Below are 16,972 nucleotides of genomic sequence, written 5' to 3'. Positions count from 1 at the left end.
CATTGCACGGGTTTCGAGATATATGTGCCGTGAAACTTGCGGTAAAGATGTACTGTTGTTCCACTTTTGAACAAAGCGTAAGAAGGCGCATTGAAGCACAAAAGTAACTGGAATGACCATGTATTTCGCCCCCACACTTTGGGAAATAATATCCCGAAACTGGCGTCATCCTGAAAAATGGTTCCAAGTAGATACGCCACGCGAACTCACCGGCTACAATTAGTAAACTGCAATATGTGCCGTAAAGCAATTAAGAAGTTAATTAGTGAGTTTTTGTTCATTATTCCAATCTGCATTTCGATTTATTGCGCAACGAACGTCCCCCTGTGAGTAATACAGCTGAATGACTAGAATTATGCTACCTGCAACAGACCATTTCTGCATGGTCAAAAAAAAAAAAAAAGAACTCGTATGTGAACGAGGTCGCTCTCTACAACACGCTGACGTTAGACACCAGAAACAAACAATACATCAAGTAAAACTTCATTGCACGCATCCAAGGGACACGGCCATTAGCAGAAGTGTGTCTTCTGCGGTAAAAAGTGGGCTCTAGTTGGTTCACCACTGCGCGGAACACACACCATACGAATTCTCTTTTTTACAGTCGGCGGCGTCTCTTCCTCGTTCGTCACGACGGAGCATATCCATAGCGAACGGTAAACACTCAAGTCCCATAGTACTCGCATGCACTTCCCCGAGCACAAGAGCTAGTTCTTAAGTCGTGAAGAACTGGAGATGGAGAGAGATATATGACGCAAACCAAGGTATAATTTGCTGCGCATGATCAATAAAGGTTGAGGTCTGCACTTCGTTTTGTTTGCTTTTTTCTTCTTTTTTTGTCGTGATGTTTCAGCGCAGTAGCGTAACCGTCAAACGGAAGAAAAAAATAATGCAGATCTAACGCACATGCTGGAATATCTGTAAAGCAAAGCTTTTCATGAAGCGACTAATTAAGTGCTTACACTAAACGCGATGAGTACAGTGCGCAGCAATTGAAACGCGATACTCGTACATGGCCACCGGTACTTTGTTGCACCACCGGTGGACGCGGGTGACACTGAGATGATGCATTTTTGTACCACATCAAAGCCAGAATGTTTTTGGGTGCATTGCAACTGCATTCGGCCTCCTCATCGATCACCCAGCGATCACCGGTGGCGCAAAAAGCGCCGGCTGCCATGCTGTCTGAGTATCGCGTATCAATCGCTGAGCGTGTACAAGTGCACTGTCATCTTATGCAACGTGCTCGCTTTATTCACTTGGTTGAACAATGTTTGTTCGAACTTTATTGTGATGCAGTGTTTACTGGCTACACCGATAGCAAGCTACGATGACAATGCTAACAGCAGTTCAAGCAAATGCGTACTGTAAAAAAAACGAAAGCAAGAAAGAAAAAAGCGTCGACGGAGTGATGTGGCGAAGAACGAAGGCCACGTGCTTGTCGAGGGAGGAATTGTGAGGAGGGGTGCACGCAGAGAGAAGCACGACGGCGAAAGACAGTGTTGGTTAGGTTTGATTCCAGCTTTAGTGGCCAAATGGAAACTGCTCTCGCGGAAACGTGTTATATACGCGATGCAACGCACGCGCCAGTCGTCTGAAGTTTGGCACAAGTATACGCGTGCGACTGATTAGATCGTCGGGCTCTTGCGGTGGGAGACCCGAGGTTGAATTCAATTCTGGGGTTTTACGTGCCAAAAAAACGACGATTTGATTACAAGGCACGCAGTAGTGGGGGAACTCCTGGATTGATTTTTCTGGCCACTGCAGGGGATCTTTAACGTGCCCCCAATGCACGAGACAAGTTTTTCTTTTCTTTTTTTTTCGCACTTCGCCCCCATAGAAATGCGAGCGCCGCTGCCGGGATTTGATCCCGCGATCTCGTGGCTTAGCAGCGCAACACCATAGCCGCTAAGCTACCGGGGCGGGTACAGAACATCGAAGTTCGATTTCACATCGAGCACGTATTTCGTTTCTTCTACTCGCAGCAAAGCAGCAGCAGCCACGCGGTTAGCAAAGTTCGGGCGAGTTCGCCGAGAAGGCCTCGCTTTAGAAAGCAGACACGCGAAGCACTTTTTCGTCGACAGTGTCAGTGCGATATAGGTGTTCGCCAGTCCTACGGTCAGAGGTCTGCAAGAAGGGCACGAGACGAATTCGTAGCAACGTGCCCGCGACTTCGCATTTACCTTGCGTTCCGGTCGCCAGCTATCTCTCCCAGGAAGCGTCGAAAAACAACGCAGCGGAAATGGACGACGCGACAAAGCTGCGGGACATAGCTGCCACCCGTACAACCACCCCGACGCACATCGGGGAAAACTTCGAAGATGATAGTGATCTAAAGAAAGGAAAGATGGCTACCACTGAAAGTAAGCTTCGCCCGCCGGTGATGTGACACCTTTCTTCGACGCAGAGAGCAAGGCGAATCGCCAGGTGCTACGCAGCCAAATAAATGTATACCTTTTCAAAGGAAGGGCCAATGAATGTACTTATTTCCTTTTGTAGCCGTTACCGACTTTGTACTACCACAAAAGCCTACAGGTGGCATGTGCTAAGCGATCAGCTGGTAAAGGCAGCCTTGTCTGCCGGTCTACAGCCCACAGTCTGCCGAGCGGCAGTGCCGTGTTATCACGTTTTTTACTCACTTTGTTTTTCCTTGTGTTGGAGCAACAGCTGCATTTTGCTTAGGAACGTGCATGCGAACAAGTATGTTTGACAAATGTCGGCAGATAACGTCAGCGAACGGCAGCTGCTTATTATTCTAACGTGCATGCTAGAAATACATACACGGCTGCAGCTTGAGATGTATAAGCGTTAGTGTGCTAGAAGAGAGTCTTAGGTTAGGAGACGCAAGAAGATTGCGTATGCGCAAACCGCTCGTGTGCCAGCAAAACCCAAGCAAGCCTTATGTGCGCAACGGAGTGTTCGCAAACCTTCTCTAATTATATGCTGTTCTTTTAAGATTGGCTGCAATGTTTGATGCATTGTTGCACATCGTGCTGACACTGCGGTGCTTCCATATAGTTAATTTTCGAGCTATTCGTCGCGAACTGTAGATTTAAGGACTTAAGTGAACATAGCGCGACAACGAATAGTAGGTTTTTCTTAGTAACCGCTAAAAAGTAACCGCTACAAATTTAACTTCGCTTCCATCAGGAAGCCTTCGCGAATCGGTTAATGCGAAAGCGCAATCCACTTTAACCTCGCATTTGAAGCAAAACACACACATAAAATCTGGATTTCTTTTAATTTTTTTTTCGAAACTTGACAGCGCGACACGGACAAACTCTAACACAACACGTCCGATATTAACATTTAACTCGTCCAGCTTACCGTCTTCTAATATTGGGTTACGTGAACCATTAGGCCTGTGGACAATTCGTCGGAGTCTCGCTTTTTTTGCAAGCGGAAAAAAAGTACCGCTAATACGTGCGCGCAGATGCGCCACAACACCTTTATTCAGCTGCGTGCTAGCGCGAGCCAGGCAATAGAAATTAGCTGCCGAAGCGACGTTCCAATGGTGTGCGCCACGCCGAAAAAGCTTGCAAGTGCGAAACATGAGCGAAACGGGGGCATACAGAAGCCAGCCGAACAATGGAGTAATGCAGCGGCGAGCGCGAGGCAGGAAAGCGTCAAAAAAAAAAAGAATAAAAGAAAGGAAAATAAAGAATGAAATGAAAGGCAACGATCGAGTGCGTCCGGGTGAGACGTGCGGTAACGTTCATGTAATGCAGGCAAAAAGTCCGGATCGAAACATAATGGTCGGTTTCGAAATTGCGCAAATATTCATAATATGGCTGTCGGCAAGCGCTATCGATCGGTGTAACGGAAATGAGTTTCAGTTTCACTCGCGGTACCGTTCGTGATTAGCATCTGCACGATAATCTGTACAACATAAGCGCGATCAGACGCCGTTTTCGAAACGACACGATTTTCTTCATTGTGGACTTGGGTTAGGTTGGTAATAATCCGTGTCGTTGTTGACCGTACGAATTTCCGATTACACGAAAGCTTGCGTATACAGACTCGAGGCATTCCCAATTATGGGCGTGGAGTTTACCTATTTAATCCGTTTTCGATCATACGAAGTTCCGATTACACGAACACAGCCAGAACAATATTCCGTGCACAATTAGTCGTACATACGGCGGGTAATAAAAAACCTCGCAAGGAACACACTTCGGGGTCGCGTATGCGTCGGCTCAAGGGCATGAACTCGCGAAGTTCCCGTTGCTACACTCTTGAAACAGCTATACCCTTTGGGGTGTATATTTGTCCCACAACAATAATCGTCGTCTGTCTTGCTTGCGTTTCCTTTCTTGAAAACGCTGCGCTCGCTACTTTCCTGTCGAACGCGCGTGCCGTTCGTCACTTGGAAGTACCGGGCTCGCAGCATTCAAGAAAGGAAATGCGGGCAAGTGAGATGACGATTATTGTTGCGGGACAAGATACACTCCAAATGGTGCAAAGTTTTGCCAAGAGTATCCCCCCCGAAAGCCCGCCGCCTATTGACTCCACTTTAGCGGCGTGACGGGCGGTTAGTGACGTAAGGATCGTTCGGGCACAAAGAATCAACGGCAGACCACATTGGAGTAGCTTTACGTTATACCGGCCCCGCAGCTGCAACACAAAGCGCACCCAAATTGCGCAGCTCGCTCTTCTCCTCGGCACCAGCAATCAAACCGGCGAGGCAGCGCGCTCCACTTCCGCTGGCCGCAATCCAACAGCCGCTACCAGAAGCAGCGCCGGGATGACAAAAAGTTCCTCGAAACGCCAACAGCCCCAGGGCGAAAATAGACGCCTGTCAGTTGCCCTCGCGAATCGTGCAGACAGCTCGATAGTATACAGATCAACGCCAGTCACTGGCCCCTCCGTCGTGGTCGGGTGCTGACGCCTAGCTTTCCACGCCCGTGGCCGCCTCTGGCAGTTGCCAATCCGAAAGACAACGCTGCGGTACGCGCGCTCTGTCACTTGACGCGACACATTTTGACCGCTCGCTTTCTCCGCTTATCTGACCGAGTGTCCCCGCGCGTTCGGATACCGACTCGGTGGCCCCCAACGTGCGAGAAACAATTGCACTTAAAATGTTGCGCGGCAGAGTACAGTTGACAGAGATGCTGATACACATAACGTGCATATCAACAAACGTGGGCGTATTCGCCTGCAACATCTTCCGGAGAGCATCCACTTTTTAAACCTACTGGCTTCCGTTGCGTTCTTCTGCTGAGCATCTCGTTTTTTCCCACACATTTATACGTACTTACGTGTACGTGTTTGCGTGTGTGTGTATGTACTAAATGTGTACACCTTATGCAAATTCATGTTTTAATATTTACTTTGCTAAACACTGCTTTTGCATTTGCTTTCCGGAGCTGCTACTATATGTTTAGAGGTCATGTATGGGCCTTTCGAAACTGGCTAAACTTTTTTTTACAGCTTTATGGTATGAATGTATTATAACTCTCCCAAGCCTGTCCTGTCGTGCCAAATTTAGAATGCACAGAAAAGCTATCTCGTCTAGACAAGCGTAATGCAACCGACAAAACCCCAAAGTTAGCCTATGTTTGCAGCATACGAGAAAATGTGAGGTGTAGACCAGAGACGTGGTGTATCACCAGCCAGACATCTCGGCTTCCTTGTAATAAGAGATTCTGCATGCGCAACACTTGGCATGAAGCTCCCCGGAAGAAATCTTGATAACGCACGATAAGTCTGACAGTTAAGTAAAATGATTTCGTGCAACTTTTTGGTAGTTCCCTTGAAAACAAACATCACTGACATTACTGAAGTAAAACTGCAGTACGTAAACTGCTCCCCTGAGGTAATATTTATTGCAGTGATAATTAGACAAGAGGGGTCACAACATTTGTAATTTTAAAGATAAGAGATGTTTATTTGTAAAAATATTTTCATACAGGCATTTCATGAGAAAAGTCATGGGTATGTGTGATCAAATGAACTGACACAGGGCTTCAATAAAGCAAGTTCACATCTCGGTACTTTAAGAGATAATGCACATTGCAGCATTGCTGCCTGCAACAAAAAAAAGTGGATTTTTTTCAATTATACTTGCACAATTCCTCGAGGTCTAATTAGCATAATAATTACATTTGTAAAGTAATTTTGCTATTTTTCATTCACTTTGGCGGTGACTTGCTATTAACATAATCACAAGAATGTTGTGGCTTGCCACTCCGGTGGCGTGCTTACTCCATGTTGCAATATTTGCATTTAGTGCCTGCCCATAGATGTTTACTGGTGTGGTGTGACGCTTCTAGAATTTTATTTATGCATGTTTCTCTAGTGCATGTCACGTAAAAGTATCACTATTCCACGCACCACAGATATAAGTTCTTCGTTGCACTGACGGTAAACGCGCCTCGAGACAATGAGTAGCTTAAGGGCAACTAAAAAATAACAGCTATCTGCGGTATCGGTCAATGAGCTGAGGGGCACGCTGATTGCAACCACAGGCAACGCTGCAAAAATGACATAAAAAGTCGACGCTTAAGCTCAGAAACACTCTGCTACAGTAGCATGTCTAGCGTATTACGAGCTTTCGATTTCCACAGTGCAAACAAAATTATACTGTGGGACGCGCAACATGACGTTGCTTTCACAGATAAAGGAAGCTTTTACGTTGTACTTCACTTCATTACAGCTTTGTTCGCTAGCAATAACGACACCAGATAAGACATTCTCTTGAGCGTTTCGCGACAGCTGCGGTCGGTGAATTAAATTCGCATCCTAAGCTCGCTCGCCGGCCGCTTCCGTTTTGCACAGAGTGCACCCGCCCACACGCTGCGCCAGCATGGCCGTAACAGTCAAAAACTAAACCAGGTCCATAAAGAAAAGACCGCGCCGGATACACCCGAAAACCGATCACACATCTAGGCTGCAAGAGAACTACCTCATGCAAACAGGTTCCTTTTGTGCGCGGGTCTGGGAGCGAACGACCGAGTCACCGGCCACGAGTCATTGCACAACAATGCCTATAGAATCTGCCAGCACAGTGGCGTCGGATTGCCGTAATGAATCTTCGCGTACGGGCCGAATATTGGAACCAACTCGGCGTAAGCCATTCGAAATTTGCACAATTAGATAGTCACGGTGAAGGCTACCTTGGCAGTCGCTAGAGCGCTATTATGTGCCACCGAATAAAAACCCGAGAAGCCTGTGCACTGATTAAGCGGGCGTGCGAACAGGTGCTCCAGCATGCGGCAACGTGAACCACGTGAAAAGTGCAAAGGCACAATTAGCCTCATGCGCAAGAGCGGTCAAGCGTTTAGAACAGTGCAGCGCGACACAGCTTCGCTACTGCGGAATTTATCGATTTTAGTACGCCTCCCACGGAGCGACGTGAATTTCCCGTTTCGTGGGACGCCTTTTGCAGCGCATTTCGTTAGAAGACAATTCTCAATTTGGTTCTCAACCAAACGGCGACTCACGGCGTCAAGTAATTTTGTAAAGGACCAACTAAAACATAACAGCTGCTAAGCTTTCTCGGAGTAGGGAATGCCAACTCGACCGGTGGAGCAGCTGATACCTAAGCCTACACGACGACGTTGTTTGAAGGAAAGCTCGGCAGTTGCTCTTACCGCTCCCCGACATCGTGAACGCCTTCCGTTCTTCCCTTGGGGTAGTAGACATAGACGCAGGCGCGGTTGTCAAGTGCCGGGGTGACGATTCTTCTACGGATTTGTTTACGCCGACGCAAAGCTGCTGCCGCTTACAACACCCTCGCACAGTCAACCGAAGCGTACTCGCGACGGCTACGAGCACGGCTTACGCTGACTTCATATCAACCACTGCTACAACTCACATTAATCTATTACAAAAAAGTAAATCAGGAATAAACTATTTTAACTTAATATGCCGATGGTATTGCTCCTTAATTATTTATTTAAATACAAAGTATGGTTCATTGATATAATTTGTGGTTACGATCAATGTTTGCGTTAACAGCCAAGCCGAGTCAAACTAGGCCTTAATGTAGTCGGTGCAGTCGGTGAAAACAAAACGCAATCATGGCGATGCAAAGGAAAACTAGCGTAAGTTTCGCCTTTGTATTGTGCTGTATCTGTTTGTATTGCATTTCTTAAGAGTGCTATTTCAAATATAAAGGTCTTTAAAACACGTAGGTTATGTGCCCTCGTTCTTTTCTCGATTGATCGCAGGGTGTGTTGTCACCTGCCTAGGTGCCTGTGGTGTTTCCACACTTTCATAAGCGTTCAGCTAATTATTTGCTTTTTCATGTGCAGGTTCGGCTGCCGCCAGAAGTGAACCGAATATTGTACGTCCGGAATCTCCCGTACAAGATCTCAGGGGAGGAAATGTACGATATCTTCGGCAAGTACGGAGCCATCAGACAGATAAGGGTGTAAGTGACACTTTCATGTTGTTTATTACAAGCAAATTCACTGATCTGTTGTGTTGCTAAGCACGATGTCGTGGGATCGAATCCCGGCCACGGCGGTCGCATGTGTATGGGGGCGATATGCGACAACATACGTGTACTTAGATTTAGGTGCACGTTAAAGAACCCTGGGTGGTCCAAATTTCCGGAGTACCCCACTACGGCGTGCCACAAAAAAATCAGATCGTGGTTTTGGCACGTAAAGCCCCATAACTTGTTTTTTTTTTAAACTCTGATTCACTCCTGCCGTTTTGATCGTCACACTAAAAAGCTATTGTTCTGTGAAAGCTGGTCCTCTTATCTCAATTGTTCATATATATATATATATATATATAGAGAGAGAACGATGTGTAGGTGATTATACCGTCTGGGGCGTAAATTGCTCAAACCAGTTCGAAATTTCTAATTGCAACCAATTGGATATTTCCACTTGTGTTTCAGGATACCAATTGGAAAAAATTCAACAGGTCCAACAGGACCAATTGGTTTTTTGAACACAATTGCACCCAATTGGTCTCTGAATTGGTCTCCGACTTTGGGACCAACATGAAAACCGAAGGAAAGAAAAAAAAAAAGCCTAGATGAGCCCTAACCTTGATGTGAAACATATATACTTGAAACTCCTTTTGAGAAGCATACTCGTACATGAAAACACTATGGCGATTCCCTTCATTGACATACCGAACACTCACCACTTCTATGAGAGATGCATGTCAGGTGCTATATATGTGAACAAAATTTGGCTGACCAAGTGGTGCCAGTGGTTCATGAGAAATTGGTAAAATTTCCAGATAAATATTTAACTTGACTGAAAGCTCAATGCTTCGCTCCATTGTTATTGTTATCAACTATTCTGTTGTTTTGCAAGATTACTCATCGACTTCTAATTAAGCCCATTTGAGACAAATTGTCATACCAAGCTCCAGTGATGCCCGACTGGAACCAACTGAAGTTCTCATGATGCCCAATTGGAACTTGGGCCTCCGATGGTGTCCAATTAAAACCAGTTGAATCCCATTGAAAAATTCAACTGGACTCAATTTCTTTCTTCCTTATATATATATATATATATATATATATATATATATATATATATATATATATATATATATATATATATATATTTTTTTACGAGGAGCTGACAGTAATGTAGCGCTAATATGATAACCCAGTACACGTTCCCTGTGGAAAATTTCACGTGATTTTAGCAATCTTGTGGACATTGTTCACACTCTAAAACAAGGCGTTCGGTGTATTAAGCATGATGTTTATGTTTTACTCCTGCGAAACAATGAGGTTGCAAATTTGGCTATGTTTGATCAATCAAGATTGATATTAGCATTCGTAAAAATAAACGAACATTGCCATCTAGCTAAGGGTAGTACAAAGCTGCAGAGGAAACCTTCACGGGTTTCTTAGAATGAGAGCTTTGCAGTTGAAGAATTCGTCCTTGTCATGGGATCGAACCCTGCACCAACCCCTTTGTGGGGTGGTGCCTGAATCTGAACAGTATGTATTTTACTAGCTGCTTCTCAGAGCGTTTTCTGTGATTGTGTGCATGACGTTCTGCATAACATTCTGAAGCACTATTCGTAGCTTACATGATGCTATTGCAAAAAAGTCAATTATATGGTGACTTCTAACATAATCAATGTTCCTTCATGTGGTGGCCATGAGAATGTATTTGTGAGCGGTTAACAGAATCAGATATGTGGCATGGAACTGCGCATGCATGTCCTCTCATGCTTGTGTGCCTGCCCACACAACCACTTTCTCGTCAGCCTGCTGTCAGAATTGTGATGATTGCAGCAGATTGCGCTAGGAGAGCACTGTCTGTTTTGGCTGTTGTAATGAAAACAACAGTGCTCTCCTAGTGTAATCTTCTGCAATCATTGTGATTCCGACAACAGGCTGGCAAAAAAGTGTTCGTATGAGCAAGCACACAAGCATGAAAGGACACGGATGCACTATGCCATGTCTCAACACAAGATACTTGCTTTGTTAAAGGGCGCAAGAATGCGTTTAGCATGCACTCACAGATCCTGTATTATTTTGTCCTCTGCTGTACATTTACCACCATTAAAAAAAGACAAGTGCCAAGTGAAGCTTTTGGGCACAGGGAAGCGTATATCTCAGACTAAGCATTGCTTCCACCTATCAATGCCTAATTCAATACCATATCAATACAGTGCAGCATTGAATGCATTTGGCTGCACAATAGACATCCTATACATGTTTTCATACTTATCAGACAATGCTGTGGGAGCTCTGCAAGTAGTGCAGTTGTAGAAATCTCGTTCTATGCTTTTTATTGCGGTAGTGCAGGTGTTTATTTATCTGCAATGCTTTCTGTGGACTAACAACTTCATATATTACTGCTGCAACTTGCAGACATAAGGTTACATGGAGTCGCATATTATTTGCACACCTCCGTGCTTCCAGTATGTGGCATACTATGTTAAGATTGCTAGTGCAAGTGGTGTACTGTGGCCACTCGTCACAGAAATGTGTCACTTTGCTTGTTCTATGATAAATAGCTTCAGATTTTGAATGCCTTCCATGTAATGTTTACATCATATCTGGCAATGTAAAATTATGAGATTGAGCTTTACATTGAATTACATGACGCCATAACAGTATTGATCCTTCATGCGTGATGCACAATTTTTTGTTTGCGAGTTCAAGCAGTGCGAGAAGTCTCTTTAGTCTTCATAGAGTTGCTTGCTGTATGAAACTGAGAACCATATGGTGCTCTTCTGCCTTGAAACAACTGACACCACATTGTCCGACTAGCACTTTGCAGCCTGAGGGGACTTGTTGCACCGTGTGCACTCCAGATGAACGCTGGTGAAAACTACAATTAAGCATCAAATCTAGGTACCATAATGCATGCAATGAACATGAAACTATGAGAGAAAATTTCGGTGCACAGAATGAGATCTACCATTAGGGACATCTGCCACATCACACTGTGCTGCCCGTGCGAGCTTTTTCGGCAACATGGAGTGTCGTTGCTAATGCTTTTAATCGCTGGTTAAAAATCTGAAAGAAATGACCAGAAGATGTCTGTTCCTCTTATTTTCCACCCTAAGAGAATTACCACTGAGGCCAAACACATATATGACATGTGTGTATTAATTAACAACATTTATGCAAAATTTAAAAACTAAAACAGTGTTCCTTGCACCTTATCAACCACATACCAAGAACTATTGCTTTTGATGTACTCACTTAGCACCAAGTCTTCCTCGGAGATAGTTGAGGCAAACATTGTACAACTGCACCTCGTTCGCTGGTATTTAAAATGAGCAGCAGAATGTGTGGACAAGTCAGGCTCTTGCTTTCTGCTAGCTCTTGTCAAAATCGTTTCTGCATGTGTAAGGCTTGTCTTTGGCAACTAAAGGGCTATGTTCAAAATAATTGCTCTGATGTACAGATCAATTGGTCATTCTAGGTTTCTATGTAATGTTATTGTTTCTAAATTTTAGAATTTTTGGATGATTCCATCAAGCTTATGGGTCTACAGCATTCTCATTTGAAACTTTACTGTAAATTTGATACTTGTAAAGTGGGTTAATATAACCTTAAGTAAATATGGCAATTAGGCATAAAAATTGTGTTACTTACTTTACAGAGTGATGAACATCGTGCTTTTAATCATGCCCTCCTATAAGTGCATTGACAATGTTATAAATCTGTTAAAGTTAGCTCGCGAACCCTGTGTGCTAATCGTTTTGTGTCAAATATTTTGTGTTTGAGTACTGCAAGTTCTTACTAATGTTTCTTTTTCACATGCAGTGGAAATACACCAGAGACTCGTGGTACGGCTTTTGTTGTTTATGAAGACATCTTTGATGCCAAAAACGCCTGTGATCACCTGTCAGGTTTCAACGTGTGCAATCGCTACCTTGTCGTCTTGTACTACCAGCCTACTAAGGTAAGGGCATTGTTCACTGCTCAAATTTCACAGTGCAGTGTTCTTGGGCAACACGGCAATGTATTTCAGCACAAAATGCGACTGCAGCATAATTTAAGGAAATCATTTCTTAGAAGGTAGCTTTGAAAAGCGCCCACAAGATGTGTCCTGAATGATTGCAACCTCAGAGTACCTGTACAGTCATGGCATTGTATAGAGTAATTTTTGCACACCACCTCCGTTCATTAATTATTATTTCATGCATCTGTATCAAAAGGACAGTGCCGTCTATGCATTTCCCTCCGTTGTTTTTGCAAACGCTTTCAGTATCTCTTTACACATTCTCTGTGTACATAGGCTGCCAATGATTTAAGTGATGTATTTTCTTTAATTTTTATGTATTTGTTTGTTCCGGCACACTGGTGGCCATGGTGCAGGTTAATGTTTAGTACGTAGTATAGTACATATGTGTGTTCAACTAATGTAGTATGTCCTACTGCAGCCTCTGCTTCAAGATTGTTCGAATTTTTTTCCTAGTGTAATGGTCTCCGAACTTTTGTTATTGGTGATGCTTTTAGGACACCACATGTACATGCTCTTTGAGTGTGTGGTGAAATATGTATGAACTGCTATCTCTGCACATTCGCTGGCATGAAGCTTTATACCAAAAAAATTGGTGCTTATCGTTTTCTTCATGGTACCACACCATTTAATCATTCTTCTACACTCGACATTCGCTGCTGCTCATGCGTCTGCATAGAGATTCCTACTGAAAATACTAGAGAGAACTCTAGTGCTGCGATTGTTCGACTAGTATGAGAGTGATGCGTAGTGCATGAACTTGTCTGATCTTTGTGCTTCTGGCTTCACATGTTCTTGTGGTTTTATTCACTGCACTTTATCTGCCTCCTTGGCCTAAATTTTGAAGCGGCACTATTTTCTAAACGCAGAAGGCAGTTAGACTTTGCAAACATACATAACGTAAGGACCTGCATAATACGGACCCGCATATAGTGCAAGGCAAGATATTAGGATATCAAAAAGAGGACTAGTGCAGTTTCATCTGTGTTAAATACAGATGAGACAAACTCATTGAAAACATATATAGTATATAAATTGGACTTTGTGCTTCAACCTTCGTCACCCCCAGTTTTCTGCAGCTAAAATCAAATTCCTCTAGAAGGCAACTGAGTACTGCTTTTGTGGTCCTGACATCTTGCTCCTTCACTGCACAGAAAAAATGTGTTTTCACAATAGCGTGCACTTCACATGGTTAGCATGGTAGCTCATATGCTGCCGAGGTGATCACTGGCTCGCTATGTCAGCATGTTGTGATGGCCAAGCCCACGTCGTCTCTAGATAGTATCTCCTTTAAGTTGGAGGACGATCATAAAGGTGGTAGCCATGCAGCCATAACCAAACTAAATTTTTGAGCCTATTGTTCAGCTAAAATATTGGTTTGGACCCGCATATATGTAGTTATACAAAGCGGGAAGTTGAGACCCTAATAACTTGAAAAAAATTATTGTATTATATACAGGTTCTTATAGTAATCACTGTGAATTGTAGCATTTATAACTCAATATTTTGTTGGAATATGAGTTTGCAAAGTTACAAAGCCGTTTGAAGCCAGAAGGATAAAGTTTGGGAAAATCTATATACTGCCCATCGGAACATGCTGGCTGAATCGCAGTGCTTGCAGTTCCCATAGACACTAGCATTAGCGTTCCCTCTAGTGATTTTTTAGGAAGCTTAATGTGTGTCTGTACCTCACTGTTTCACGCTCGCCCATTGTAGTGAACATTTTGCCTCCACATTGCAACCCTGTTGTGCCCAGCATTGCACTTTAGGTTGAGGAACCCACTGCGAGCACTGAGCCTTTCACACCACTTGCTGCCGTTTCTTTATGGAATTGATAGCCTGCCTCAAATTCTAAACCTTGGCACATACTCAATTCTTACTTATGTACACACCCACTCCACTATGGTTTAAAACGACAGAAAACTGAGCAAGTTGGTTGGAATTCATGACTTGAAAAGGCAGGTGTGCAAAACTTGCACGCAAGAAATACAGTGTTTGTGTAGTCCTTTTTTGTTGCTCTTGTGTCAGTGTATCATATTCATATTTTCATACCATGAATGCACTAGGTCTCTTTTGCATGCAACAGATGTGTAACTACCTGCTTCTCTGCTACTTTATAAAAGCCAAGAGATTGGTGTTGCCCAACATTCACATCAGTTGCATTTATATCACTGACATCTGGCTGTTCCACACTAGTTTTTCATTCCCAAAAAACATTGCAAGGAACTGTAAACGACTAATTAGTTTAAAGGGATTCAAGTAAGTAAAAGACGGAGCCGTGCTTGGGGCTGCATGGGTGCAGTTTGTCAATAATTCCTGGTTCAAGATAGCTTGCATGTGAACATGCACAGCCACACTGAGGGCAATGCATTCATCATTTTCAACTTATGGAGCACAAAGGCTTCAACAGATGCAATTGCTAGCAATCGCCATTGACAGCCCTGCAGAGTTGCTGAGCAAAATCAAAGATAACATGCAACGAAACGTTCAGTGGAGTGCACTCCGAGATGTGTTATCTGTAATTTTGTTCATAGGTCCTGCAGCATCTTCGCAGGTGAACACAGCTGTTGAAGCCTCAGTAACTGGCAAGACAAAAAAGATCAGGGCAGTGCTATAAGTGTGGCAGCGCTTGCTCAGGTGACAGCTATCTAGAACCAAGTGTTATTGGTAAACGGCATCTGTGCAGCCCAAAGCATCGCATTCTAGCGCTTTAGACAAGTGTGCTGACTGTACAATGTCTGTGCACACCACTGTTAATGTAGTACCTTGAGTGTGAACAGCAGACCTTGTGGCAAAATCTCATGACATTGAGTTGGACCAGAGCACATAAATCTGTTACAGCAGTGACTAACCCTGTCTACTTAACTGCCTGCTGTAAAGGACTCAGAAGCAACATAACTCTCTATGAATGTATATTTGCTCAATCTCTTCTTTTTCCACCTGCCACAATGGCCCAGTGGCTATGTTATTCTGTTGCTAAACACAAGGTCATAGGGTTGATTACTTCCTGGCAGCCACCATTGTTTAAAACATCATTTTATATAATAATTGGGATAATGGCTTTCATTATTCAAAAACTATTCAATGTTCAATTCATATTTGATTCTGTTTCAAAAATCACTATTTGCACACCCCTACTAATGTGCATACTTTCGTTCCTACCATCTGCAGTATGCGCGACTTAAAAATGTAATGCTTAGATCAGCATTCACACCACCTATAGTGACCAGATTTGTTGTTACATGATATGGTACTCTAGAGTAATTGCACATATGGAGTGCTCTACTTGGAAGGTTCCCTGCCGCATTTTATTCTGTGAGCACTGTACGTGAAGAGGCTAAAGCTTTGCAAAGTCTTACGACAGATAGGTTTGGCACCTTCTCAGCACATCTTTTTTGCCCAGAGCCGGTAATCTTTGCTATTTCTCATTCCTCAGGTTTACTGTGCCAATTATTGCAACAGCTCATTCACTGAAACCATTTGTAGTAATCAACTTAGAATGGCTTTGGTCCTTGTTGAATTTGTGTTTGTGCGCAAGAAGACTAGTTCTAAAGGTAATGTGCTCCCCCCCACCCCACCCCCTCTTCTCTTTTTTTGCCTCTGTTGCAGGCCTTCAAACGAGTGGACCAAGAAAAGAAAAAAGAAGAAATTGACAGAGTCAAGAAAAAGTATGGTGTGTCTGATGACTGAAGTCCGCAAGCTCCGAGTCCTGCTGTTCACTGATCATCTGTATTCAATAAACAAAACCATATGTTCACAGCTTCACTGATTGTTTTTCGTGCTTGTTCCCATGTCTGAAGAAAACAGAAATTATGTACTATTCAATGTATTCTCTCAATGAGAGATAATAAAATGTAGATTGAACTCTCACTAACATTGGTATTGTAAACTGAGAGACGTGCCAATATGGTAGTTTCGTCAATTTGATTTCTATTTTATTACAACACTGTTCCAAGGTACCAAAGAGCGCTTGTGGCTTTATATAGCAAGATTATTAGTTCAACTTAAAAGGGTCAAATATTGGACAATTAGAACTCTGGGTGTCACCTGCGGTTAAATTACAAGCGAAAGTGTTGAAACATTGGCCATGCTCAGAAAATCATGAAAAGCATTGAAGCCAGCTATGATCGTAAACTGTTTCACAATTTTCATTTCGGCATCACTCAGTGGGTTTGTTTAGAAATAGGGTATGCGAGGTATTTGAGGATATGGCTTCGAATCACCATAGGCATTAACAACCTCATTCCATCTGCCTATGTGCTTAACTTGTCTTCACCAGTCTCTCACTCATCTATCTAGAGCATTTACTTCAAGGTAGCTGCTTCCGTTCCGATACAGGAGATGAAGCCACATGCAGTCGTAGTTGCCTTACATGCTGTTCACAGCAACTTGGAGACTAGCAGCTTCTTGAATGTGGCAAAATCCTTCCTTTTCCAGATGGGACAAGATCTCGTAGCCAATTGTCATCTGTGGCAAGTGGTCAGATGTCATTCAGGCAGTTGATTTTCTTCAACAACTGGATGCTACTAGGGGTATGAACCTTGAAAAGCCAGTGATGGCCTTTG

General features: G+C 43.6%; 2 protein-coding genes across 2 annotated transcripts in view; one reads left to right on the top strand and one right to left on the bottom strand.

Moving 5' to 3' along the window:
* Positions 1–7,772, bottom strand: part of LOC135898778 (tumor protein D52) — a 41,873-nt gene extending 34,101 nt beyond the window's left edge. Inside the window, exon 1 of the mRNA XM_065427935.1 lies at positions 7,593–7,772. Within this exon, the coding sequence (XP_065284007.1) occupies positions 7,593–7,644 (52 nt within the window). The 5' untranslated portion in view covers positions 7,645–7,772. The remainder of the gene's footprint in view (positions 1–7,592) is intronic.
* Positions 7,773–7,917: 145 nt separating this feature from the next.
* Sf3b6 (splicing factor 3b subunit 6) lies at positions 7,918–16,172 on the top strand. The gene is made up of 4 exons (XM_065427819.1): positions 7,918–8,045; positions 8,256–8,374; positions 12,209–12,347; positions 16,017–16,172. The coding sequence occupies exons 1-4, from the start codon at positions 8,022–8,024 to the stop codon at positions 16,095–16,097; spliced, it is 363 nt and encodes a 120-aa protein (XP_065283891.1). The 5' UTR covers positions 7,918–8,021; the 3' UTR covers positions 16,098–16,172.
* Positions 16,173–16,972: the final 800 nt, after the last annotated feature.

This window comes from Dermacentor albipictus, chromosome 3 (genome assembly GCF_038994185.2).
Source record: "Dermacentor albipictus isolate Rhodes 1998 colony chromosome 3, USDA_Dalb.pri_finalv2, whole genome shotgun sequence".
Taxonomy (NCBI): Eukaryota; Metazoa; Arthropoda; class Arachnida; order Ixodida; family Ixodidae; genus Dermacentor; species Dermacentor albipictus.
The sequence above is the reverse complement of the archived record's forward strand: the minus strand, read 5'-3'. Positions and strand labels throughout refer to the sequence as shown.

What these genes read in the sequence shown, in the direction of transcription:
- Sf3b6 (XM_065427819.1), top strand. Translation starts at nt 8,022, where the DNA reads ATGGCGATGCAAAGGAAAACTAGC. An exon ending in GCCATCAGACAGATAAGGGT is followed by an intron (nt 8,375 to 12,208) that starts GTAAGTGACACT and finishes TTTCACATGCAG; the next exon opens with TGGAAATACACCAGAGACTC. An exon ending in TGTACTACCAGCCTACTAAG is followed by an intron (nt 12,348 to 16,016) that starts GTAAGGGCATTG and finishes CCTCTGTTGCAG; the next exon opens with GCCTTCAAACGAGTGGACCA.